Source organism: Amphibalanus amphitrite, unplaced genomic scaffold (assembly GCF_019059575.1).
Source record: "Amphibalanus amphitrite isolate SeventyFive unplaced genomic scaffold, NRLGWU_Aamphi_draft 000837F_arrow, whole genome shotgun sequence".
Classification (NCBI taxonomy): Eukaryota; Metazoa; Arthropoda; class Thecostraca; order Balanomorpha; family Balanidae; genus Amphibalanus; species Amphibalanus amphitrite.
The window spans coordinates 185,458-213,394 of record NW_024882331.1 but is presented as its reverse complement, the minus strand read 5'-3'; the positions used below and the strand labels follow the sequence as shown (position 1 = coordinate 213,394).

Below are 27,937 nucleotides of genomic sequence, written 5' to 3'. Positions count from 1 at the left end.
GCGTCGTTGATTTAGAACGCTCAATAAGGGAGCATCTTTTGAAATCTACACGGTATGAAAAATAAAAAAAACTCGCATAAAAATGCGTTTTTAGGCGCTACTGTGCTCCAATATACATTATACATGCAAGCTAAACACGGAAAAAAACACGGAACCTTCAGCCTGGCTACCTGGTCGTTCAATAAGTAAGGTAAAATCACACGTATTTCAGTCCACAGTTGATGCAACAACACAAAACTAGCAACATATGTTCATTGAAATATCGTCTACAAATTGGCTATAAGCATTTGTAAGCAGGTCTCTTCGGAAAGCCTCCCAAGCCTTCGGAACTGGCACCTATATCCAATCACCGTTCAGGCGCACGCGCTTATCCAGCACTCCACCCGGCGTTGAAATCCTGCTTGGAAAACTCCTTATTGCTATTCCAAAGCCATGTCTTGATTATTTTATCGATTGCCTGATCAGTTAAGATTCCGGTGATCCAAACAGGTTCAAGTGGGACGGTGCCAGATCACGGCTGTACTTCAGCTTTCCTGTACCTACTGCTAAAGCAAAGCCGATCCCACACTGATGTCTCGCTGGGCGTCCTTCTGTTGTTCAGTGAGCTCTTTGGCTTTATTAACCTCGTGATGACCTTGTAAATATCAAGCATATCTGATGATGCCTAGAACTGTTCCGACATAACACTTCACCCTGTTAATGAAAGCAGTCACACAGATGCTTCGGGTCTCCATAATCAGCTCCCCGACTTTACAGACTGTGCCCAGTCCAGAGAGGTCTGCGGGCAAAAGTCTACCCTGCTCTAGAACTTTGTCTCTTACACTGCTGTGTTCTTGTTGAAATCGTACCAGCTGTTCACCAGCAAGCATTGCCAATGGCAATAGCGTCATCAGGTTCAACTCACTCATTTTGAGGGTAATTTTGGCTCGCGTGACAAACCGGGGATTTTTAGAACGGAACTCTGCTGCATCAATGTTTTCACATCGATCGTGTTCGGACAATGAGCCAAACTCCCAAAAACATTTTCGAAGGTTGTGTAGAAAATTGTTCAACGATTCAGATGGCATATTTGATTTTGCTTGAATTCCTCATATAAATGAACTATGGTACATTTTACCTTACTTATTGAACGACCTGCTTATCCGTTTTAAATAATTGAGCAGCAAAACACTATTTGTATTTGTAAGAAATGTAGACTCATGCACCTATACCTCTTCCTTCATCAAACATCTTTATAATCATCGAAACAAAAGTTAGTTTACACACTGAATTATATTTAAACGCCGAATGCCAAATGGGTATTCAGTACCGGTGGGCATGTGTTCGGCACGTGCTAAAGGTGGATCACTTTTTCAGGAGTTCCTCTGCTTTAAAAACTATATAAGTTACCAAAAAGCTATAACTTTTTGCGGTGTAAGGTCGATCGCCCGCCCAAACAGAACAAACCTCAGTATTCTGGTCCTTCTACTTTTTAAAATGCTTAGCCAATACATTGAGCGATGGTGGATGTAGTCATACCTTCTGTTTCAAGCGCTAAGATATAAATTACATAAATAGGCATCAAATATTCCACTACTAACTCAAATATATATGTTCCATTACGGGTATATCATGATTACCTACTTGGTCGACATGATTTGTTAGGACCTTGTGAATATAGTCGATGAGGCTCTCACACAAATTGTTCATATTTACTAGGTATATCAATATTTCGTACCTATCAATATACAGTACCAGTGAACAAAAAGAATCGCAATGCAACGCGTCAATTATGCATATTGCAGCGTTATCAGTATAGGTATAACAATCAGCGCCCTACAAACAACTGACACATGAATCCGTCATTGTAATGTCACACGTCGTTTTACAGGCACAAGTTTCCGCAGTGTTCAGATCTATGCGATAAAAAAACTCCGGACTGCATTGAACGACTCGTGTTTGATGATGACTAAGTAATACGTTGGAAATCATTTCACTTTCAGGGGTGGAATATTGAATTGCCATTCTTGGGCACTTGTATCATATGAAAGGATTAAAAGTGTCTACGACTCACTATTGATTTAGGCTAGCACTATCAAGTAAATCACGCTTAACCATAACGCGGCCTAGAATGCATTCATTTATTTGTTTGGAAGATTTAGGCCATATTGTTCTAATGATACCTCTTCTGAGTCAGAACACTGAAAACAATTTAACCCAAGGCCGGCGAGTAAACCGGTGTTTCGCGGGTACCCCTATCCGCAACCATTTTTAACCACCCTCCCAGGAGTACAGTAAGGTCCCATTGCAGTGTAGTCGTCCCTGCTCTCAGCGGACATGTTCGCTGACAGCGGTTATATCCGCTCAGAGCAAGTACGACTACACCGCCATGGGACCTAGCACTACTCCTGGGAGGGTGGTTAAAAATGGTTGCCGATAGGGGTACCCGTGAAACACCGATTTACTCGCCGGCTTTGGGTTAAATTGTTTTCAGTGAAGGGTGATAGGATTTAGGGAGAGAAATTGGTCTGGGCGGGCACCCTGGTGCTCCACCGGGGTTTCCATGGAAACATCAACAAACTCGGACGTTCGCAACCCTGAAGGGTCGATGCTAATTCCGCACCAATACACCGCTACGCGTAGAGCACTGTAGCGGCGTACCTGTGAAACAGGGCCCTGGCTGAACCCAGCACGTGGACAGGCCAACCAGCTCCGCTAACGGTAATATCACCGCACGAAACAACTCACGTCGGATAAAGGCGAGTCAGTGACCGTCCATCCCAATCTCGGAACAGGGGTTTGAGGCGCGGAGGAAAAGGAATCGATTGTACTGAGGACGAAAAAGAGGGAACTGTGAATGCATTCAAAGCCATATGTCTATCTTACAGTCCGTTTTTGTTTTTGTTTTGTTGGGTTAGGCCCTTTCGGTCTGACGAGACCATTTCAGAGCCGGAAGGATGATAGGAATTAGGGGGAGACATTGGTCTGGGCAGGCACCCTAGAGAGTCGCCGGGGCTGAGCCCGTCCAAATGGACAGGCCGACCAGCCCCCCAAGCACTCTCTGCACCCGGCTACGGGGTGCAGCTCCCTCGGGAGCAGCGGTGCCGCTCCAAGGGAGCAGCCCGCATGAGATAAAGTTGCCTGTCCAGCCCGGAGGGGGGTTGCGGCGTTGGGGAGAAGGATTTCAGTATCCTGAGGATAGAAGCACGGAACGGTGATTTTATAGTCCACTCAAATTTGATGCTCTATACATGCATCTTTGAGATTCATTCACCTACAAATTGCTTAATTACACGTTCCAGGCAATTCACTTACCTACGACACAACTCACTGGGACACTCTGGTAAAACGTTATCGCAACTTTTCGCACTTATCAACACATTGTACAAACAAATACGCAGGTAACAGCCCGATGGGTTACAATCGCGATGTCAAGAACAGTATCCACAATAGAAGCGCCGAAGGAAGCACCGCAGCACCGGCCGCCCTCGGTCGCGGAGTGCTGCCATCTTCCGGCTGCGATAGATACTTGAAGTGCGGCATGAAGCCGCCACACGTCGGGAAGCCCTCGGGCGTTTTCGGGAGGTGTTCTTTCTCTCCGACGTGGAAGATGAGTGCCATGCCGACCTCAGCGTGGAAGTTCATGTGACAGTGGAACAGCCACCAGCCTGCGGAGCACGTTCGAAGACGTAACTAACAGATACTAGCGGAAGAACTATCTAACACGTCATGCGTTTCTAGCTAGATTGAGATGCCTACTGCCTAACATAGGCTACCTAATGCTTTAAAGATTCGCACACCTTCTACGGAAGAAAATACGTCTACAAAGCAGTCGATACACGCAGAGCTGTATTTGCAACTATCACGCTACTACTACAAACGTTCAACAATCATGAGTTAAATGAAGCACGAAGCAGGACAAAGCACTTCTTGCCTTTTACGAAGAGACCTACTGCTGAGTGCTGCTCATATTCATTCATGCAGTTCCTCATCTAGCTCTAATTACTACCAAGGTAGAATTGATGTTATTCTTCGTTTTAGCACAATTGTATTTATGAACTATCCATAACGGTTTTCAATCATCATCAATATCATCCGCTTCCCTTCCTGATCAGCTCTTCCTGAGGCACCATTTCACGTTTTGGGCGTGGAAGTTTTTTTCACCTGTTTTTTTTTTGCGCGGAGCTGGCGCTTACCTGAGCTTTTGGCCCGCTCCCCTAGGTCTCCGAGCACTAACCTGGGTTTTTGGCGTGGAACCGGACGGCCGTGTAGCCGCCGTCGGGTACGGTGACGGTGTCTTTGAGCGGCGCTCGGTGCAGCCGGCGCGGGATCAGACCGGCCCGGTCGCGGTCAATGACCTCCTGCCGGGTCACGTGCGAGCCGAACCGCTCCATCGCCACCACACGGAACGCGTAGCCGTGGAGGTGCAACGGGTGGTTGGCGTCGTACGTGAAACCTGCCGGTGTGAGTAGGATACTAGCGTCAAGCGTGAATTGTGAAGGGATGCTAGCTAGCGTCATATGGGAATCCAGGGGATTGAAAATGGTTGACGTCGCGCCCACGTGAAACCTGCGGGCATAAAAGCCGGGATGCTAACACCATACTTGAATCCAGCAGGGTGGCTGGCATCATTTGCGTAATTTCCAATCACTTTTTCTGCATGACTCTCCGCGACTCACCGCGATCAATGAAGAACAGCTCGACCACAGCCCCGAGCGGCACGTGGAGGACGTGCGTGCACTCGCAGTAGTCGTGCTGACAGTCGCCGGCCGAGCTGGCGTTACAGGTGGCGCTGAGGTCGTCCGGCTGCGATAAAGGTGGCGCCATCGGCAGCTGCATCGATATGTTGTTGAACTGAGGCGTCAGCATCTGCAGGTGGTGCGGCACTGGAGGCAGAACACGCTTTGAAATCAGGCATCTTTAGTAGCCCAATGCATGGCGCTTAACCCGCGCCCTGCTGGGGGGGGGGGTGTTTGAACACCCCCCCTTGTGGTTTTTCGCGAATATCTCAAAAACGGCGGCGCGGAGCGCCGCCGTTTTTGGTACACCTTATCACACATCAATTCTACACATGTTGTGAAAATTTCAGACCAAGGTCATTCAAGGTCAGGTCACCAGGTCACTTAAAGTGACCTCACCTCATAAAAAGTTTCAATTTTTCTCATAGCTACACCGAGTGACCGATCGCTTTGAAACTTTCAGCGATTGCTAAGAGCAATAGCATGTACAAAATGTATATCTCAGAATTTTGATATCGATGACCTAAGGTCAGGTCAATTTTGCGACCTCCCCATTATAAGTCAATGGGAGAAAATTGAAATGCGCCTCTTTTGGACGAAAGACATTATAAACACTCCCAAACACTGAATTACAAGTGGTTTAGACACACTGAACATGAAAATGGTGTCCGTGACCCCTGTTTATGCCCTGAGGTCATCTTAGGTCACGAATGACGTGTTACTACACCATGACGTGTTATTACACCACTTCAACTATTTTGATACAGTCAAATGAAAAGGGACAGGACGGCACGGGAGCAGCGATGATCTTTACGGAGCACTATCTAGTCCCCTTCTTGGATCATTTAGTTGCAAGCTTTCCTATGACAAACATTCAATCAGACATGAAGGAGAAGATAAGCCGGGCTTTGTCAGAGGAAGAATCAAAGGCAATGTTTTGCTCGGTGTGCCTTTTGCCACTGACGTACAGGAGGCTGAGAGGCAAGAAGACAGTGGGAGTACGGTCCTGTGCGAGCAGTTCATGCCAGAAAATGGCACATACCAGTTGCGTTGGGGAACAGAGCGACATCTGGCTCTGTGTGCACCACCGTGAACTAGCGGGCACTGGAGCATCCGTATCAGTCTTCGGACGGCAGGAGAATCCATCATCACCGCCCGAAGGTAAAGCATCGGCTATAAACCCACAGTCAGAGCGGCAGACGACTGCACCACAATCCGGGGTACCAGGGTCGGCCTCAGGACAGCCAGGAGGGCAGCTGTCGTCAGCATCCTCCGTAACAACAGGGCTGGCCTCAAGGCATCAAGAGAAGTCAACGACTACACCACCCTCCGTGGCACCAGGTCTGGCCTCCGGACAGCCAAAGGGGCAGGCGACCATCCCACCCTCCGCGGCCCCAGGGCTGGATTCAAGACAGCTGGAGGAGCCGACAGCTACAGGACAGCCAGAGGGACCGCCGTCACACCGTCTGGGTGACAGGGGAAACCTCTACACTTCTCAGGTCACACACGACAGGGGTTGCGTTAGTCAAAACGGTGTGAGTACAAGTATGGAAACAATGGACAGAAATCTGCCATTACCAGGCCCTTCCTTTTTAGGTGTCACATTAATGGACTTGATGGAAGCGATTAGGTTGATGCAGTTCAGTATCGATCAGGTGCGGGAGGATGTAAGAGACATAAAATTGAGACAAGAGACACTGTCAAAGGAACTGTTTAAAAGCGGGCAAAATGTAAAGGGAGTAGATGCGCTGCTGTGTGACTCGTCGCCTGGAATAAGTCACAAAGGAACGAGACCCGTCGAGGCTAAACTATCGGGGGATGTAGAAAAGAGTTCGACTGATAATGGTTTAAATTCAACACATGGTCTGCAGGGGAATGGTCAGGCAGCTGTTGGTCGTCACACAGTCTGCAAAACGGTGTCTAATGTTTTTAGTGAAAATTCCGATGCTCGTAAGCCAGGGGAACGGGAGGTGCTAGTTTATGGAGACTCTCGGATCAGGTTCATGGATAGAGCGTTCTGTGAACGAAACCGGGACAAGCGATTGCGAGTGTGCTTGCCAGGGGCGAAACTTAGGGATTTATCTGATAGGTTTGATGACGTAATTCGAGGAAGTAGCCCTAACAGTGTTGTCATATTGCACGGTGGTGTCAATGATATTGGAAACACGCACTCGGAGGAACTCATTGATACCTACAGGACGGTGATCACAAAATTGGTTAAGTCTGGGAGGAAAGGCCTAGTTACTAGCATTCTGCCCAAAATTGGTGCTGGTACAGAATGGTCATCGAGGGCCATTGCGATTAACGAAAGGGTAAGGAAACTCTGTAAGAAAAACAATATAGAGTTCTTAGACTACTGGGATAACTTCTGGGATAGGAGGGACCTCTATTCGATGGATGGCTATCACTTAAGTAGGAATGGGGTGTTACTCCTGAGTGAACTTTATGAGAAAGAACTACAGCAGGGAAACTAGTGACATTTACAGGTCAGGAAGTCTCAAATAGAAATATCTCTAGGGACGTCCTCAAGTGTTTCTATACCAATGCTAGGAGTATAAGAAATAAATTCGGAGAGCTACAACTTTACATACTAACCGAGGATCTTGATGTGGTTGTTATAACGGAGGCATGGATCAATGAAAAGTTGTTAGGGGACCGTACACAAGATTATGATATTACTGGTTATGACATGTTTGTCTACCAAAGGAAAATCAAAGTAGGTGGAGGTATTTTGGTCTACGTAAAGAAAAATCTAAGACCTTTTGAAAGGAGCGATATTGGCACGTCCAACGACGTCGAATCTCTTTGGATCGATATCTTTCCTAACTTAGGCAAAAACGATAAAATAAGAATAGGTGCTTTCTACAGACCTCCCAATCAAACACAACAAACTAATCTTGCCATGCTTGACGAGATAGAAAAGGGCATTGTCAGTGAAACAATTCTTTTAGGGGATTTCAATTTGCCCAGACTTGTGGGGGGTCTAACATCTATTACTGGGGAAACGAGGCTATTCAGGGAAAACTTTGATGAACTATTTTTGACTCAACATGTTCTGGAGCCCACCAGAAAAGATGAAATACTTGACTTAATTTTAACCAACAACGAAAGTCTTATTGAAGATGTCACATTGGGTGAAACAATTGGTAACAGTGACCATGTGATTATAAGGTTCAACATTAAATGTAAATTAAAGAGAACAAGCATCAGACAAAACCTTACCCAAAATTTTGCAAAAGGAAATTATGAAGCTATTCGGGCATTTTTTAGAAGCATGAAATGGGTACGAATGCTTGAAGGGAAAAATGTTCACGAAATGTGGAGTATTTTCAAAACAACAATAGCAGAGGCCCAAGATCTTTTTATTCCTATGAAAAGAAATCTGTCAGGAAAACCATTAAAGCCAATTTGGTTTAACAGTAATGTGCAAAAGAGTTTTAGTGAAAAGAAAACAGCATTTCGTCTCTTCAAAACAGCTCCATCGGCTGACAATAAATCGCATTATATCAAAGCCAGATCGAGACTCAAAAAGATAATTCGAGAGGCCAAACGAGCAGCTGAGATTAGATTGGCAAATGAATGTGGAGGTGATCTCAAGCGGTTTTTCGGTTTTTATAAATTTAACAGGCATGATCCAAGAATCGGGTTAATAGAAAAAGATGGGCAAGTTTATCATGAAGATAAGCTCAAAGCTAGGACATTTAATGAGCAGTTTTCAAGTGTTTTTACTGATGAGTGTCTAGCAAATATGCCAATAAGTAGAAATGATGCCAGACTGTTCAGCAAACTTACAACTATCGATTTAGTTCAAACCGACATCTTGAAACATCTCGAAAGCCTTAAAGCAAATAAGGCTTGTGGTCCCGATGCTATTTCAGCAAGAATACTAAAGGAAGCTGCAAAAGAGCTTTCCGTGCCTCTTTATATAATATTCAAACACTCATTTGAAACAGGTATTATACCTGAAGACTGGAAGCATGCGTACGTGGTACCAATCTTTAAGGGGGGTAGTAAAACTAAGGCTGAAAATTATAGGCCTGTTAGCTTAACTTCTATCGCTTGTAAAATACTCGAGAAAATAATAAAATGTAATATACTGAATCACTTAGAGCAAAATGAACTTTTATTGCCTTCTCAACATGGATTCAGAGCTGGACGATCGTGTCTGACAAATTTGCTAGACTTTCTCGAATATGTAACAGAGCTATTAGACAGGGGACAGAAGGTAGCAGTAGTGTATTTAGATTTTTGTAAAGCTTTCGACAAGGTTCCACATCAAAGATTATTAGTTTCATTACAGTGTCATGGCTTAGACGGTTTCCTCCTTAGATGGATAGAGACCTGGCTGGTAGGACGTAAGCAGCGAGTTGTTTTGAATGGACAACAGTCTGAGTGGGCGGAGGTTAAGAGTGGTGTACCACAAGGTACGGTTCTAGCCCCATTGCTCTTTATTATTTTTGTAAACTCTCTGGATAATAATTTAAGCAGTAGGCTTTGGAAATTTGCTGATGACATTAAGCTGGCAAAAGCAATTACATCAGACGAGGACATGAAAACATTACAATCAGATTTAAACATTCTTTTCAATTGGAGCAGAAAATGGCAGATGGAATTTAACGTAGAGAAATGCAAAGTTCTTAGCGTTGGGGTAAATGAAAATGATCGATATTATTTAAACGGCAGTCAACTGCAAAATGTTTTTGAAGAAAGAGATTTAGGTGTTTTAATCACAAATGATCTAAAATTCAGTCATCAATGTCAAGAAGCCCGTAAAAAGTCTCTGAAAATGTTGGGAGTAATATATAGAAACGTTAATTATAAAAGTAAAGACGTCATGAAAAAACTTTATTGTTCTCTTGTTCGTCCACATTTAGAGTATTGTGCACAGGCATGGTACTCGCCCTTTAAAAAAGACGCCAAGTCTCTAGAGCGTGTGCAGAGGAAGGCCACTAGGATGGTGCATGGTTTTCGCGGGATGACTTACAGAGAAAGGCTTGTCTCGTTAAATATGTTTTCACTCCATTACCGGAGAGTGAGAGGTGATTTGATTGAATTGTTCAAAATTTATAGAGGCATTGATAAGCTAGATTTTAAGAGCTTATTCACGATAAGTTCGAACTCTACAAGAGGACATGGATGTAAATTGGTAAAGAAATTTTCAAAAACGCGTTTAAGGCAATCCTTTTTTACTAACCGCGTCATTGATATGTGGAATAGCTTACCTCCTTGGGTTATTGATAGTTCCTCCCTTAACAAATTCAAACATAACGTGGATTTGTATTTTACGGAGCGTGGTGCGGTCTTTGACACCATTGAAGACGTAGACAACTCTGATAGGTTTCGTTGTTAGGATACACTCATTGCATTCATTGTCATGTAAATCTTGTTCAGTGTGCATGAATGTGTACATCACTGTGTATTTCATCCTTGTAACCTTGTTGGGCTCCTGTAGCCTGTTGTTACATTGTAATATATGTTATGTTATGTTAATGGTATCTAACAGTTTTTCGCAAATAACTTTTGATAGAGGCATGCTAGAGCGATGAAAACGCCTTAGATGTGTTCAGCTCGACGGTACGGATCGACTGATATGCAACATGACCCTTTCCGGTCAGGTCATGACCTTGACCTGAGGTCAAATTTTCAAGTTGACCTTTCAAGGTCAACTTATAGTTCATTCGATGCGTCTTGACGAGAGGAACACGATGCCGGTAAAAGTAAGCTCGTACAAGGCTTGGGTCAAAAGTTATTGCAGAAAAACTGTTTCCGAAAAAATCGGCTATTTTTGCAGTTTTTGCCCCCTGCAGGCAAAACCGTTGACGTTAGGTCAAATCTGAGAAAATTACTCAGAAAGGGCGTTAATAGGGCTATCGAATGCGCTTTTCCGCGGCGCCGTAGCTCTATTGGTTCCCGAGTTATGCGTTGGCTTCTTTGAAATTGTCGACATTCGACCTGGAAATCGGCGAAATTTTGCCTTCAATGACCTCTGGTGACCTGACCTTTGACCTGACCAAAAAATTGACCGAAGTGATTTCGTCATTATTTTTGACGCTCTTTCGAACGCCGCCTTCCGCGTATCGCTACGTGGCCCAGGAGCCGAGTTAGAAGGGGGGGGGGGGTGTTCAAACACCCCCCCCCCCCCAGCAGGGCGTGGAAATCCAGGACCCCCAGCCGGGCGCGGGTTAACTCCATGATCAAAGACGTCTACACTAAATATATCAACATAACTCTAAGAAGTGCCTAATTCTAAACCTTTTAATGTTTTTCTCTTCGAAATTTCAAAACGACGACCAAATTGCAGCAAAATAAAGTTTTAAAGAGTTATTCACGCCTGCCATCACTACCATTGATATGCCGTTCGCAGCAGAAGCTGCTTAGAAAATATTTCCACTTCACCCAGTGAAACAAATTGTCTGTAGATACAAAACTATCAAATTATAACTGTTGGCTCGGTTCCGTCTCTCACACCAGTCTAGAGCCGATAACTAGGCTCCAGTTGGTCGGCCGGCACCCACCGCTGAAGACGGAGTAGTGCTGCCGGTGGTGGAAGTGCTTGTTGTCCACCTGGTTGAAGTCGTAGTCCAGGTAGAACTTGACGTCGGCGTGCTCGGCGGACGTCACGTCGTCGTCGTGCAGCGACTTCAGCTGTGAGACGGGCAGCTTTAGAGCCGTGTGTTCCACGTCGTTAAATGGCGATACTTGCTGTCAGTGGCAGACACAGACGGAAAATGTGAGTCGTCAACAACACACCATCCAATATACGAAACGATATTGGTAGCTGTAGCGTTTTTAAGTGGTAAAAACAGTGTGCGTAATATGGCACATTTCGTAGTTTATTTGCAGTGTGCTATTTTACTGCTCTGACTCTATGAGTGAAACTTTAATACAATGCAAGCATCACTCCAGCGTTTCCGATCGATCACTATACATATATGTCATTAAGCCTCAAAGAACAGGCCAGCTGACGTTTGTTTCGGTGTATGCTATAGAAGACCTTAACCCTCGCCGGCACAGGCCATTTTGAGTCCTTCGACGGCACAAGGGGGGGGGGGTTGGTTGGTACGACCCCCTCGCGTTTGGCCCCTGATGGAGCTAGAGCTTCGCGGAAAAAACAAGCGTGTTGCCCGTCACGAGAGGAAGCCAATGATACCCAATTTTATGGTCCTAGGTCATCGGTTGACCTTCCAGGTCAGGTCAATGACCCAAAAATCGGGAATATCGGGACCTGTTAAAAAGTCGTAAAGCGTGGCTGCTAGGGGGTTTTCCGGGGTGCTGATCACGAATATCGTGTTAGTTTTGATCACAGATGATGTCGTTAAGCGTTTAGACCAGGTCGGGTCAGGTCAGGTCAGGTCAGGTCAGGTCAGGTCAACCGGTAGGGGTCGTGACGGGTATTCGTAATACGTGTCAACCGCCTCTGCCAACTTCGTAACATGTTACGAAGGCACCAAAACTACTTCGTAAATGTTCAAATGGTTGCTAAATTCGAATTCAGCTCCAAAAACTAACCTAGAAACATGTAAAACTCGAAAAAGTGAACCGAGGTCACCAAAGGTCAATGACCTGACCTGACCTTCATGTGACCTTGACACGCACCCAAATGCATGGGAGCAACATCAAATCACATGTTTGAACGTTTGAAACCACGAAAAGCTTGCAAACGCGCGGCTAATGCGAGCCAACATACGCCGAATCGCGATTTCGGCCAAACATGGTCACGGAAAAGAGGTCACAGGTCAAAGGTCATTGGGGTCAGGGTCATGAAATTTTCAGGGTAGGTGTAAAATTGATCCATGCGAGGGTACTGAAAGTTTCGTCGCGATCGGCAGCTTTTTACGCGAGTTATTCGCGAAAAACCTTAGGGGGGTTGCATCACCCCCCCCTGTGCCGGCGAGGGTTAATCCATAAAAGCAAGCTCTGATTTCAGTTGGTGGGTTTCGCTTATCTATGCCATGTTTTATTCGATTTTCTTTTTTTAGTCGATCTCAAGACATGGATTTAACACGCGCAGTGGAAGGGGGGGGGGGGGGGCGGATTTCGCCCACCCCTCCTGTTTTTCGCCAATAACTCGCGCCGCAAGCATAATATCAATGTGAAATTTCGGCTACCTGCCCAGAATTGAATTGCGGATCTTCTCGTGCAAGAAGTAAGAAAATCGGTTCACAACTTTCCTAGTAATAGCGGTGTAAAGTCAAACATCCTGCCGCCGCGGCGGCGCGGCGGCGCGGCGGCCGGCGCTAGCCGTTACGCGCCGCCTGAATTGTAGACTGTGCCGGGGCGGGACGGTTCCGTCTTTACATCGCGCTCCTTACCGTTGATTATATCAGATTCGCGTCAAATTCGGTGAGAAGACTGAAAAATGTACAGGCAATCATATGGTCAAAGAATTTCGAAAATCGGCCGGTAACAACTTGAGTTATGACTTATGAGTGTGTAAACACAAAATTGTGATTGCCGCTTTTCCCGCGTCGGCCGATGCCGCTTCAGCCGGCGACATCTTACCCTTAGCAGGCTTCTAACTGCCATATTTATTGTTGGATTATCTAGAAATTCACCATACATACTCACAAATGTTTGTTCTTTCGTATAGTGAAAGATTAAAAAAATAGGCCGGTAACTTTTTGAGTTATCGGCGTGTAAACGCAAAAAAAGTCGCTTATATGGCAGATTTGACCACATTTGACCACATTTGACCTTGAAGATATTGACCTAGGGTCATGAAATTCACACACAACAGAGTTCCCCATGGCCCCCACCTACCCTCCAAATTTCGTCCTTCTAGCTCCAGTGGGAGCTGAGATCTTAGGGGGGGCGACATCCGCCCCCCCTTCCACTGGGCGTATGTAGTACTCGCAACCCTTCCACTGCGCGTGTTAACCCTCGCATGTGTGCGGCGTTTGCCAGCTTCTAATGTGTAGGGGGGGGGGGGTCGGTTGGACCCCCCCCTTGCCGTTTGGCCCCTGATCGAGCTAGAGCTTCGCGGAAAAAACGAGCGTGTTGCCCGTGACGAGAGGAAGCCGATGATACCCAATTTTAAGGTCCTAGGTCATTGGGTGACCTTCCAGGTCAGGTCAATGACCCAGAGTCGGGAAAATCGGGGCCTGTTAGAAAGTGGTAAAGTGTGGCTGCTAAGGGGTTTTTCGGGGTGCTGATGACGAATATCGTGTTAGTTTTGATCACAGATGATGTCTTTAAGCATTTAGACCAGGTCGGGTTAGGTCAGGTCAGGTCAACCAGTAGGCGTCGTGACGGGTATTCGTAGTACGTGTCAACCGCCTCTGACAGCTTCGTAACATGTTACGAAGTCACCAAAACTACTTCGTAACTGTTCAAATGGTTGCTAAATTCGAATTCAGCTCCAAAAACTAGCCTAGAAACATGTAAAACTCGAAAAAGTGAACAGAGGTCACCCGAGGTCACCAAAGGTCAATGACCTGACCTGACCTTCAGGTGACCTTGATACCCACCCTAATGTATGGGAGCAACATCAAATCACATATTTGAACGTTTGAACCCACGAAAAGCTTGCAAACGCGCGGCTAATGCGAGCCGACATACGCGAAATCGCGATTCCGGCCAAACATGGTCTCGGAAAAGAGGTCACAGGTCAAAGGTCATTTGGGTCAGGGTCATGAAATTTTCAGGGTAGGTGTAAAATTGATAAATGCGAAGGTACTGAAAGTTTCGTCGCGATCGGCCGCTTTTTACGCGAGTTATTCGCGAAAAACCATGGGGGGTCCATCCGACCCCCCCCCCCTACACATGCCAGGGTTTTAAAGGACGACTGTCAACTAATCCCCAGGATCTCTGGAAACGCTGTGAAAACTAGCCCTACCGGCCACATTTCCCTAAAAGCTGCGAGCGTTGTAGGACACAGGACAGGTTCCTGCTCCTGGCCTTTGCACGATTCCGGTCTGTTCTGCATTGCAAGTGGACAGACGCGTCCTCGTCACGACGAATCAGTACCTTCTGCGCAGCGGAGGCGCCATTTGAATTGCATGACGACTGATTTCTGCGGAGCACGCACAAGGACGTGATCTGGGTAAAAATGGGTATGTCTGCGCTGGCAACAGGGTAATTTTAGCAACGCCAGAGCCAATCGGGAGCATAACTTTAGATCGGAACTTATTGCTGCTATTGCTAATCGAATTGCAATGTTTCTCTTAGCGTAACGGTGAACCAAAGTGGCCATGAATACCTACCGTAAGTAAACAAAGTGACTGGCATATCATAGTATGAAGGTACCGATCAGTTATTATGCATGCATCGAAGCACCTCTGGCACACTCTTTATTCACCATTAGGTGTCACCATGTCGACTGAGGCTACCTCACTGCACTGAGAGAGGTGTCAGCTCATCAATACACGGCGAACACCTTGTCCGGGCCGGCAAGGTTACGTCGCACCTGCACGGACTTCGCTCTCCATCAGACTGTGCTGAGAGCACGCCCCTCTCCGGGGAACGTTGACCGGGGGTATTACCGAGCACGGCCGACTGTGACCGAGCACGGCCGGCCACGGCCGCACAGACGTGGTTCGGCACGTCAGAGAACGTCTCTGGTCGACTTTATCACCCGGGCACGACAAGGGGTATCGGGGAATACATTATAAAAACGGCGTTGGTATTGCAGGCAGGCACAAGTGAAAGGGCAGATTCCACATCCGATTTGCTTTGTATTGCTGATTTTGAACGACTGGAACACCACACACAGTCGAGTCTAGACATGGGTGTCGATTTGTATACCTTTGGGGGTGCTGCAGCACCCCCAATGCTCAAATGAGCACCCCCAATGGTTTTCCGGGCACCCCCAATGATTTTGTCCCTCAATAACTCCCACCAACTCTGCTTGAGGAAAATAATTTTTCTGCAGTAGTTCACTACTAAAAATAAAACAATTACGCAATTTACAAGGCATGAAATAAAGATGTAAAGAAAAGAAAAGTTAGATTTAAGAAGAAGGGCGAAAAAAGACGTTAAGTTGCAAAGATGGTGTGGGTCCGTCGTACACGGGTGTCGGACCCTTAGAGCTGCTGGCGCGTACCCTTAACAAGCCGGCAGGGGGCTCCAGAGACCGGCGACGGGCCCTCAGAGGCCGGCAAAGGGTCATCAGAGGCCGGTGGTACCTTCAGAAACCCTGTGGGGTCATCTTTAGAGACCGGAACGGGCTCAGGCGCTGATGGGGCCCTCAGAGTCGCCGGTGTGGGGCCTTCAAATGTCACCGGTGGCAGGGTGGCCGTCACATGCGCACTTGTGGGGCCTTCAGAAGCTACGATGTTGGGCCCTCAGAGCCGCCGATATAGGGCCTTAAGAGGCACTAGTGTGGGGCCCTCGGACTGGAGGCGCCGGTGTGGGGGCTCTCAGAGACACTGGTTTAGGGCCATCACAGGCGCGCGTTGGGCCCTCAGAACTGCTGTTACGGAACGGATCCTTCATAGGCCGACAAGAAGATATCAAGAGGTCACCGGTGCCTTCAGCAGCCTTGTGGGGTTCTCAGAGACTGGCATGGTGCGCTCAGACGCCGCTGGGACCCTCCGTGTCACCTGTGTGGGGCCGTCAGGGTCGCTGGTAACTGTCAAGGGCCCTCAGAACCGCGTCCGCCCATGTAGGGTTTTTAAAGGCATTGGCATAGGGCCTCAGAGTTAGGGGTGTGGGGCCCTCAGAGACGCCGATGTGGCGCTCAGGGGCGCCGGTGAGGGCCCTCACAGTCGCCGTTATAGGGGCCCTCAGAGAAATGGGTGTGGGGCCATTACAGGCGGGTGTGCAGCTCCTAGAGCTGGCCCCCTAGAGGCCGGTTAAGACCCTCAGAGGCCGGCCGCAAGTGGCCCTCAGAGGCTGGCTTGGGGCCCTTATGGAGATCTTAATGTTAGTACTTGAGGGCCCATGAGGTGTTCTTACGAGCCCTGTGGGGCCCTTCTGAGTCCAAATACGAGCATAGCCAACGTGGACCCTCAGTGGCCAATTGGCGCCGCAGTGCCCCTCAGGCCCGAATAATCCGATGGGCCCCTGAACCTGATGGGGCGGGGGGGAGGGGCTCACGGGCCCACCTGGCTATGCCACTGAGGAAAATCGTAAACCCATAAATATCGAAATGCAATCACCTGTTATTTTCAGCGATTATTGTGATCGTCTGATAAACGCCAAAGCCTCGTAGCTATACCGTTGCCTCCCGCGCAATGTCCGCCCCTGCGGACCGCAGGGGCTGCTGCACCGGTGCTAATCGCGGTCATCGGTTTCTGTCACCTTATTACAGAGGTGCCGGGGCTGCTGCCGAGCTGCCGGCAAATTTACGCGTTTTTTTTCGGAAAGATGTTTATGTAATGAGGTAGCCAAGTACTAGGACGAGCAGAATGATTTTGAAGAACGTTCAACCTTTGGGAAATATTAGTGGAAATCCCGGGATTATCAGTACCTTATGGGGATACACAACCATGCCTTGTACATAGGTACGGTTGTGCCCCATGGCAAAGCTACAATCTTTCACCCGGTGCAGGGGTTGAGCACCCCCAACCATTTTGAAAAATCGACACCCCTGCTAGACTTCAATGTTTCGCGTCGCGACACTACATGACCGCCATTGCCTAGCCTTTAATTGAAGTTAAATATTTATATTCATTTCCAGGTATTTGATATTCATTTCCAGGTATAGGGAGTAGGGACCCAGTGTTGGTCTCAAAGGGCCCTTTTCTGCTATCTGAGGGCTCTCCAACGGCTACCAAAGTCCCCACAACAGCTCCTGTGTATGTACTGACCCTGCTGTCCCGTCTGGTAGTTACTGACCCTGTCTGGTGGTTACTGCCCCTGCCGTCCCGTCTGGTGGTTAGTTACTGCCCCTACCGTCCCGTCTGGTAGTTAGTTACTGCCCCTGCCGTCCGGTCTGGTAGTTAGTTACTGACCCTGCCGTCCCGCCTGGTAGTTAGTTACTGACCCTGCCGTCCCGTCTGGTAGTTAGTTACTGTCCCTGCCGTCCCGTTTGGTAGTTACTGACCCTGCCGTCTCGTTTGGTGGTCCAGTAGCTGATGTCCTGCTCGGGTACCGACTGCTCGGCGCCCTCGTACCGCACCACTGCCACCTGGTGTGCCAGGGTGTACCGCTCGTCGCAGTCCATCAGACCCTGCACCTTCATCCAGTACACTCCGGGCGGCTGGTCGGCCGTCAGGATGACGTCATAACGCTCCCCGGCGTACACCACCACCGAGTCGGCTGCCGGACACACAGTGACGGTGTGAGGTCAGAATGACGTCATATCGCTAAAGGTGTATTGATATACACTAGCCCGCGCCCTGCTCGGGGGGGGGGTGTTTGAACACCCCCCTTGTGGTTTTTCGCGAATATCTCAAAAACGGCGGCGCGGAGCGCCGCCGTTTTTGGTACACCTTATCATACATCAATTCTACACATGTTGTGAAAATTTCAGACCAAGGTCATTCAAGGTCAGGTCACCAGGTCACTTGAAGTGACCTCACCTCATAAAAAGTTTCAATGTCTGTCATAGCTACACCGAGTGACCGATCGCTTTGAAACTTTCAGCGATTGCTAAGAGCAATAGCAAGTACAAAATGTATATCTCAGAATTTTGATATCGATGACCTAAGGTCAGGTCAATTTTGCGACCTCCCCATTATAAGTCAATGGGAGAAAATTGAAATGCGCCTCTTTTGGACGAAAGACATTATAAACACTCCCAAACACTGAATTACAAGTGGTTTAGACACACTGAACATGAAAATGGTGTCCGTGACCCCTATTTATGCCCTGAGGTCATCTTAGGTCACGAATGGTATCTGACAGTTTTTCGCAAATAACTTTTGATAGAGGCATGCTAGAGCGATGAAAACGCCTTAGATGTGTTCAGCTCGACGATACGGATCGACTGATGTGCAACATGACCCTTTCCGGTCAGGTCATGACCTTGACCTGAGGTCAAATTTTCAAGTTGACCTTTCAAGGTCAAATTTTAGTTCATTCGATGCGTCTTGACGAGAGGAACACGATGCCGGTAAAAGTAAGCTCGTAGAAGGCTTGGGTCAAAAGTTATTGCAGAAAAACTGTTTCCGAAAAAATCGGCTATTTTTGCAGTTTTTGCCCCCTGCAGGCAAAACCGTTGACGTTAGGTCAAATCTGAGAGAATTACACAGAAAGGGCGTTAATAGGGCTATCGAATGCGCTTTTCCGCGGCGCTGTAGCTCTATTGGTTCCCGAGTTATGCGTTGGCTTCTTGGAAATTGTCGACATTCGACCTGGAAATCGGCGAAATTTTGCCTTCAATGACCTCTGGTGACCTGACCTTTGACCTGACCAAAAAATTGACCGAAGTGATTTCGTCATTATTTTTGACGCTCTTTCGAACGCCGCCTTCCGCGTATCGCTACGTGGCCCAGGAGCCGAGTTAGAAGGGGGGGGGGGTTCAAACACCCCCCCCCCCAGCAGGGCGTGGAAATCCAGGACCCCCAGCCGGGCGCGGGCTAGGGTGTTTCACTTTTCACTTTTTTCTCAGATTGTCTCTCCTCCATCGGATTCCCATTATTTCATCTTTTTAATAAAATTTGGTGGCAATTATTCGATTTTAAACTCGATTCTAAACGTCGCGATAATTCGCTAAAGTTTTCAATTTTTGTGCCGTTCGGCGTTGAAGTCACCCATGTTAGAGCAATTGCAAGTAGGGCACTAACACCAAGAAAATACGGCCGTGCAAGAGGTGGTATTAACCGGTATTTTATGACACTGTGAAGGTTGAATATGGTACCTGCGCTTCCATAAAAGTGTCGTCGCATATTCTGGTGCTCAGATTAACATACACAGACATAACTCATTATTCAGGACACGACAACTTAACAGTAATTAAAACACTGGTAGGTACGTCAGTGACGGCAAAACATGTATTTCGGTACCGGGCCTCAACACCGTTTCTCATCGAACCCAGTCACAGGGTAGCCAGGGCTGCCTTTGTCATGTGTGGCACTGCACGCCTGTGCCTCTCCACAGCCTGCAGAAGCCACTGGAATTGGTCCTGCCCCTTCACATGCTGAGCGAATGTTTTCAGAAGAGCGATGCCCCTCTCCGCGGTGTCGTTCACGACTTTCACTGTTTTCACGAATTCCTTGCATAGGATGTACGCCTCGTGACCTTCCCACTCCCCAGGAGGCTTCGTCATCCACTCGTGGTCGACTCCCATCAGGTCAAACATCAGCCACGACGACGTGGTCACCAATTCTGACAGGCTGGTGATTATACACCACAGGGCCTTATGAGGGACACTTTGAGGTCAGCAAAGGTAACTAGTGATAGGTAACTAGTGATAGGATAACTAGTGATAGTGATGTGATACCTACATCACCTCGCTGTTAAAGATTGTATGAAATTTTGGACAAAATTTAGAAAGCAATGAAACCAATGGCAGTTTCAGTTTCTCTGAATCTACCATTTTTTCTCTTCCAAACACCAAAAATTTAGCTACCAAATTTTCTCTCTTGACACTCAAGGATTGTATTACCTTAGCAAATTTAAGTAAAGCTGAGCAGTAGCATTATAATTCTACGCAGTTGTCTTATGACATCAGATATTTTCATGACAATACTCCAAGTCTACACTTTCCCAACTGAACGGTAGGCACCTACTTTAAGTGGTTGCCATATCGGCATTAGAGATAACATACGGAAAATGTGCCAGGCTTACGATGCCAAATACCGATTGGGGATTATAGGGATCTGCAAGCTGGACCAGGGAACATATGGGCGGTCCCGATTCGGTCATGATATGCAGGCCGGTTCCATTTCCAGTTGGAATGTCCAGAAATCCTCCGATTGAAAGCATGACGGAGCTTCCGCACAATGACGAAAACGTGGCCGTTGATGTCGGTCGCACGAAGTTGCGATTCCTCGACTGTATCGTGATAGTGGAATATTTTCATAATAAAAAATAGACAACGGACAGAAAAGGAGACACGCGTGCCCTTCAGAATATTTGGAGAAATAAAATAACATGCCGGTCTTCAAAATAAAACACCGTCCCCATTGTCGTTGGACCCATCACCCCAAGATTCCTTTACTACTCCATCACCCTACCGGCCCCAGTGTCGGCGAACCCCTCACTCTACCAACCCCAGTGTCGGTGTCTACCGACCCCAGTGTCGGTGGAGTCCCTCTCACCCAGCTCGGGCTGCACGTTGTAGCCGTCAGACGCGATCACCGTGAGGGTGTGGTTGTCCACTGATACCGACAGAGGGCAGTTCATCACGCCGTTACTGATGAGACGCAGACGATGCCGAAGGCCCTGTGGGGTTAGCGGAGGTCAGCAGGGGTCACCAGAGGTCACCAGAGATCACCAGGGGTCAACAGGGGTCAGCCGAGGTCCGTAGAGGCCACCAGAGGTCAGCAAGGGTCGGTAGGAGTCAGAAGGGGTCAGCCGAGGTCAACAGGAGTCAGCAAGGATATCAGGGGTCACTACCTAGCGGCCCGTAGGGGTCACCAGGGGTCAGCAGTGGTCACTAGAGGTCACAAAAAGGCCAGCAAGAATCAACAGAGATTACCAGGGGTCATCAAGGGTCATCAGGGTCACCAGAGAACAGCAGGGGTAAGGTGGGTTAGAATTGGGTTATCAAAGACTGCCATAAGTCAGCAGGGGTCAGCAGAGGTCACCAGGGTTCAGCAGAGGTTACCAGGGGTCAGCAGAGGTCACCAGGGCCAGCAGAGGTCATCGAGGTCACCAGAGGTCAGGTGGGGATGCATGGGTTAGCAGGGATTGATTCAGCAGGGGTCACCAAAGGTCAGATAAGTTCAGGAGGAGTCACCGCAAGGCAGCGAGATCATCGGCGGTCATCAAAAACATGAATATTTGTCTAAGGTCCTTTGCATCTTTATGTAACTGAATTCACCAGAAATACCCTATTCAGTATTCATGCAAACAAACAGCGGATACGAATTATAAACAACAAATACCCTTCAAATGAAGGACCTGCCTTCTACATACGTTTCACCGTATTTCCCTCATGTGATGATATACAGTGTCGCGATGTTATACAACGTCGTCGTGTTATATAAGATTTATCCCGTATGCGACCGCGTATGCATCGTGCATTTATGCATTCTGCTTATCCTGCATCAAAATCGATGCCAGAATGGTAGATGCATTCACTGGAACGTACCAATGTCACGGGGTCGTCTAGGACCAACGCAGAATCGGGGTGGGAGGTTGATCAATTCCTTATGTTTAGTGGCGGTCTCGGATCAGAAGAGGAGATTGGATGCAATCATCATCGCGCGATCAAGAACGATATTGAAGGAGTTGCCGGTCCCGCAGCTCAGTCGGTAGAGCGTTTGACTCCGCGTGGTGAGAGCACGCTTTCCCGGTTATAACAGTCCGGGTTCGAAGCGCGACGGGCGCTTGACGTTTATGGGCCTCCTGACCGGTATGGTTGCGGTTGGTGGCAGGCCGTAGCCAGGCGAAGTCAGTGAGGGGACCGGCCGTGCGCGGTTATGTGCGCAGTGCGCACGTTAAACTTTGGACTTTCTGCCAAAGAACCGGAATTGTGCGATCGGAGGGTAGAGGCCGGGTAAACGCAACAAGTTTCGTTTAGCGGGGACTCTGTCCTTGTGAATACTTCCACTCAAAAGGTTTGAACAAAAAAAAAAAAAAATGTTTTTCGCTATAGTCTGTTCCATATATCAAGCTTGCAGTCGGAGTTTCTTCGGCAGGTCGCTACTCCGCTCAAGAATTTGCTTCTTAAAATGTAAGAGCTGTATATACAGAAATCACGCACTGCTTTCAGCAGGGCACTTCGGCTGCAAACTTGAAACGGAACAGAGTATAGATTATATGCATGGCTTCATGACTTCGAAATGGCGTAACTGAATACTGAAAACCGTGCCGGCTAAAGACAAACCTGGCAGGCTGTGCGCGCTGACCTACAGTAACCAAGTGGCCCTGACTATTTTCGGTGACCTCTGACCTGTTTGACGACGAACTCGGCTAGCGGCGTGTGGGAGCTGTTGCGGTGGTGCCCCACCGGCCTGCCCCGGCCATTGATGAGAATCGTCTCCGGTTTGTTGGTACCCAGCGAGTGGTGGTGCGAGACAAACCTGAAACGGCGCGCGACGGGTAAACGGACGGGAACGATGCCATACTACACGTATCTAGCAATACTAAGCGCACGTTTGATTTACGTTGAAATATAGGTTGATGTATTTGATGCGCCTTTGATGCATTGATTGCGATATAAAAACTATAAAAACACGCTCAGATGAGAAGCCAATAATTTTCCCCTCACAATTTAGCCGGTCATAATTTCAATTTTACTCGACAGTTCACTTATGATTAAAAAGAGTTTCCTTCTCTCAAATCGTATGCCTCTGTAAATGGTTAGTCTATTGAGCTTATTTCCCTCATGCCTAGTGTGCCATTTATTGCGGCCATTAACCTTAAACTGTCGATAGAGGAAGAACTTTATCCTAAATTACTGAGCTGTTTGGTATTTAAGGTCACAGCTGTGACCTATTTATTGCCATCGATAGCCTATTTATGTTGATAAAAGATGAAGGAATGTGAATCACGTAATACGAAAGTAACTGCAATTCACTTGAAAAACATGAAATAGACACGCACAGAAGGGAAAATACCTAGGCATACACCCCTCTATAAGAGAGGTAGCTCAGGTTGGGATTTTCAATAGAAAATCACAATTCTAAAGAATAGTGATTGTCTCAATTGAAAAGTCCCAACCTGTGGATATTTCCCTTTTACGTAAATACAGCAGGTCATCACACGATTCCACCACAGATTCCCCGCTCCTCACCTCTCGACGGCCATCTCCTTGATCCAGTCGGTGAGCAGGATGAGGTGCTCGGAGAGGTCCGTGTCGAAGAGGGCACCGTGGACGTCCAACTCCTTCGGCTGCCGGATGGTGAGCGCGCCGTAAGCGCCGTCTGAACGCTGAAAACCTGAAGGAGGGAGGGAGGTGAGGGCACTGTACGCGCCATCCGACCGCTGGAAACCTGAGGGAGGGAGAGAAAGGTGAGGGCGCCGTCCTGTTGGTATAGAGATGTGAGGGCACTGTACGCGCCGTCCGACCGCTGGAAACCAGGGGGAGGGAGGTGAGGGCGCCGTCCTAAGGGAGGAGAGAGGTGAGGGCGCCGTCCGACCCCTGAAATACTGAGGGAAGAAGAAAGGTAAGAACATAGTAATTTTTAAATCATGCGGATGGAAGGACGTGTAGGGACGCTGCACTTTTAAGAAATTCTGCGGGAGGGCAAAAGGTGATGGCGTCTTGGCATTGAAAACACGAAGAAGGGGAAAATCTGATGGCGTTTAAATCTGATCCGAGACAGATAATTCATTCAAAATTCCATCATAGGTACATCATACCGTCTCGCTGATGTAGTACAAGCAAATACTTACTACTCACTCACTCACTCACTCACTCACTCACCCGCCCACTCACTCACTCACTCACTCACTCACTCACTCACTCACTCACTCACTCACTCACTCACTCACTCACCGGAGTGTGAGTGCCAGAAGTGAGTGCCGGGGTTGTCTGCCCGGAAGGTGTAGCGGAACACGGTGCCGGGCAGCTGGGGGCACTGCGTCACGTGCGGCACCCCGTCCATGTGCTGAGTGCCCTCCTGGTGCATGCCGTGCCAGTGGATGCTGGACGTCTCGCTGCCCAGGTGGTTCTCCAGGTCGACCACGATCGTGTCACCCTCGCACACCTGGTCAGCGGGTCCAGAACGACAGCGGTTTGTTTATATGTACACACGTGTATGTACACGAAGCTGTTCGTTGACATGCATGCTGGCTGCTCAATGAACAAGGGTTGGATATCAATCTGAACACAGACCGGGTAGAGCACTGGGGCTGCAAGACAAAAACTGCAAAACCGCGACACTCAAACGGCTTTCTCTTTCGGAGAAAATGTCATGTCATCACTTATTGAGCAAAGTTATGACGCTCCTTCAATAAAGGGCACCGCACCACCACCGGACTAACTCACTTCAGACTGACTGATAGCTTCTTTACACTAACTGTCAACCAATGGATGTCGGATGATTTGATGCTGCTTTAGCCTTTACTAGATCTAATCCCTAAGATGCTCACGACTTGGTCAGGTAGGTAGTTTTTATTTTACCTCGACAGGTGGCCCGGGCATCTGTCGATTGACGGTCACCAGACCCCGCCTCATCCCGTCTCCGGCGACACAGTGGGGCCGGAAACAGTCGGTCCGGTTACCGGGGCAACCGTAACACGCCTGAAATAAAACAACATGGCGTCACTGGTCTGTGAATCAAACGGACCGGTTACCAGGACAACCGTAACACGCCTGCAATAAAACAACATGGCGTCACTGATCTATAAGACAGTCCACATGGTTACTGGGGCAACCGTAACACGCCTGAAATAAAACAACATGGCATCACTGGTCCGTGAATCAAACGGACCGGTTACTTGGGCAACCGTAACACGCTTGAAATAAAACAACATGGCGTCAACAACATGAGGGACAGTCCGCATGGTTACTGGGGCAGCCGTGACTTGCCTGAAATAAAACAACAGTCCGGCTACTGGGGCAACCGTAACACGCCTGAAATAAAACAACGTGGCACGAATGATTTGCGATACAGTCCACATGGATACGGGGAAACCACGGCTGAAATCAAACAGCATGGCGTCGCTGATCTGTGAAACAATCGGTTCGGTAATGATGTTATCTTGCTTGGCGATCGTACCATGACAGCTGAACCTCAACAACAAACGTTGTCACTTTGTGTGGACTGTGGAGTACCGTTAGCTCTTACGTACCTAGAAAAAGTAGTGCAACCGGTTAACGTTGTCGATTTTGTGATAAGCCCAACAGGCTGCAGAGAAGCATGCAATAGCCAATAATAGATGTTGCCGTTGGAACAATATGGCGGAGGCGGAGAATGACTGCAGTACTGTGCATTACTTGTTGAATAATGTTCATGCACCGAAGTGCCTCTCTGAGCGGTTTGTACAACGCAGCGACGTGTCGAGCAGACAGACTCGAGCCACTGAGAATATGCAGCTCGAACTGCCGAGGGTCCGCACCGAACATGCTCGCAAGTTCTTTTATTACCGCGCCTGTGACGTTTGGAACTCGCTGCCAGCAGACATTCGGTCGTCGCGCACGTCGGCCACTTGTCGCAGGCGTTGTCGACTATTACTCAATGGTGACTAGTCACTGTGCGCGTAGCTTTCGGTCATTTGTACCGATATGCATTTTACTTTTTAAGTCCCATGCTTTTCATGGTTTTTACTTTTAGCTTAAGTGTTTATTTTAGCTTTATACCTATATGTGCCTACCTATTTACTGTATGACACTTGGACTGAAAAGCCGTGAGTGCATGGAGCTTCCAAACGAAATAAATGATGATGATGATGAATAACAACAGCAATAATGTCGCCCCATCTTCGCAGACAAAATCTACAGGAAAATCATAGCATTAATAGGGATTAATGTTCATTATTCTAATACAGTCTGCCTTCGAGCATGACGTATATAGTAAGGTGTCCGGACAAATTGCCGAAAGGCGATTTGCCGAATGTCATTTTGCCGAATGCATTTCGCCGAATGTCATTTTGCCGATGTGCTTTTTGCCGACGTGTCAAAAAGTCGAAATGCTAAAAGTCGAAATGCCATTTGCCGACATGCCTTTTTGCCGAAATGCCAATTTGCCGAAATGCTTATTAGTCGAAATGTAAATTTGCCGAAATGCGATTTGCCGAAATATCAATTAGTCGAAATGTAACTTTGCCGAAATGTCAATTTGCCGAAATGTAAATTTGCCGAAATGCCAATTTGCCGAAATGCCAATTTGCCGAAATACCAGTTTGCCGAAATGCCAATTTGCCGAAAGGTCAATCTGCCGAATCGGCAGTTTGCCGAAATGTCGATCAGTCGAAATGTAAATTTGCCGAAATGTCGATTAGTTGAAGAAATGTCAATCTGCAAACCTAGGTTAGGTTAGGTGGTACCTATTTGTTTACTTTAGGATCGATCATCAATTTACTTTTAGTGCAATCCCGGATACCCAAGTAAACAGCAAATCACATGACATCCTTTGACCTCCTGATTTCATAACTAATAATTATCCATGGCACAAACAAGTTTAAAAGCACCAACACAATATGGAAAATAACATCAAATTGCTCGTGGCGAAGCAGTGCAGTGCCGAAGGCAATGCCTTAGGAGAGATTACAGGCAATGGTAAGTCAAATATTTTAGTGGTTGTGTATCTGGCTTCAGGCTTTCGGCCTGAAGCCTGATGCACAACCACTTAACCTAAAAATATTTGACTTATCATTGTCTGCAATCTATTCATGTGAGTAACTTCTTCCTTATCCACGGGTAAGCAAAAATCAGAAGGTCAGGTTAGGTAAGGTTTGGTTATGTTTTTCTTATATTTTGGTGACATGCTGTATCACATCAGGATTTAGGAGCTCAAAAAAATGGAAGAAGGTGTAAAATTTGCCTAACAAAACTGAGTCGGTCCTAAAGCTAATACTTACAGGTTAGGTTAGGTTAGGTTAGGTTAGGTTAGGTTGGGTAAGCTTCGGCTAATTGGCATTCGGCAAATTGACATTTCGACTAACCCTCGCCGGCCGAGGGGGGGGGGGGCGGGTGCCGCCCCCCCCCCATAGGGTTTTTTCGCGATAGCTCCAAACACGCTGGCGATAGAGAGCTGAAACTTGGCATACCTGACCTTTGATCCAAGCCGGATCTTTTGACACCAACCGCATTTTTGGGTCAGGTCAGGTCACTGACCTATGACGTCATAAGTGAACCTCTGCACGGTCTTCAGATGTCGCAACTTCGCAACGCCCTCACTGCCAGAGGAGATGTCACAGGGAAATGAAATTTGCAGGATCTAGTATCCATTATGAGTCCCACAACTTGTAGGTATATCTCGGATTTTTCCTAAAGGTCATATGAGGTCAGGTCATTTTCGTGACCTCACCATTATAAGTCAATGGGGAAAATGAAAACTGCTATTCTGGCGCTGGGAACGATCTCCAACTATCTCAAGCACACAGAATCGTGATTTAACCTTCGCCCCAGTGGGGGGGGGGGGCATATGTTACCACCCTGTCGCGTTTTTTGCGTGTGAATAAAAAACCGCGGCGCGTAGCGCCGCGCCGCTTGGGGTAGCTTTTGGTACATCAATTTTGGACAATGTGTGAAATTTTTGACCCCAGGTCATGTCAGGTCA

At 47.6% G+C, this 27,937-nt stretch overlaps 1 protein-coding gene across 2 annotated transcripts in view; it reads right to left on the bottom strand.

Moving 5' to 3' along the window:
* Positions 1–2,463: 2,463 nt before the first annotated feature.
* The window catches only part of LOC122366884 (laccase-1-like), a 44,273-nt gene continuing 18,799 nt past the window's right edge, over positions 2,464–27,937 (bottom strand). The window contains exons 3-13 of one of the 2 annotated variants that reach the window (XM_043339531.1): positions 25,246–25,290; positions 24,838–24,957; positions 24,211–24,421; positions 23,506–23,650; positions 22,663–22,792; positions 20,864–20,987; positions 17,704–17,918; positions 11,234–11,420; positions 4,659–4,865; positions 4,217–4,435; positions 2,464–3,647 (exon numbers count right to left, since the gene is read on the bottom strand). In XM_043339531.1, the coding sequence (XP_043195466.1) occupies positions 3,397–3,647; positions 4,217–4,435; positions 4,659–4,865; positions 11,234–11,420; positions 17,704–17,918; positions 20,864–20,987; positions 22,663–22,792; positions 23,506–23,650; positions 24,211–24,421; positions 24,838–24,957; positions 25,246–25,290 (1,854 nt within the window). In that variant the 3' untranslated portion in view covers positions 2,464–3,396. The remainder of the gene's footprint in view (positions 3,648–4,216; positions 4,436–4,658; positions 4,866–11,233; positions 11,421–17,703; positions 17,919–20,863; positions 20,988–22,662; positions 22,793–23,505; positions 23,651–24,210; positions 24,422–24,837; positions 24,958–25,245; positions 25,291–27,937) is intronic. The other variant, XM_043339532.1, reaches the window with a different exon arrangement.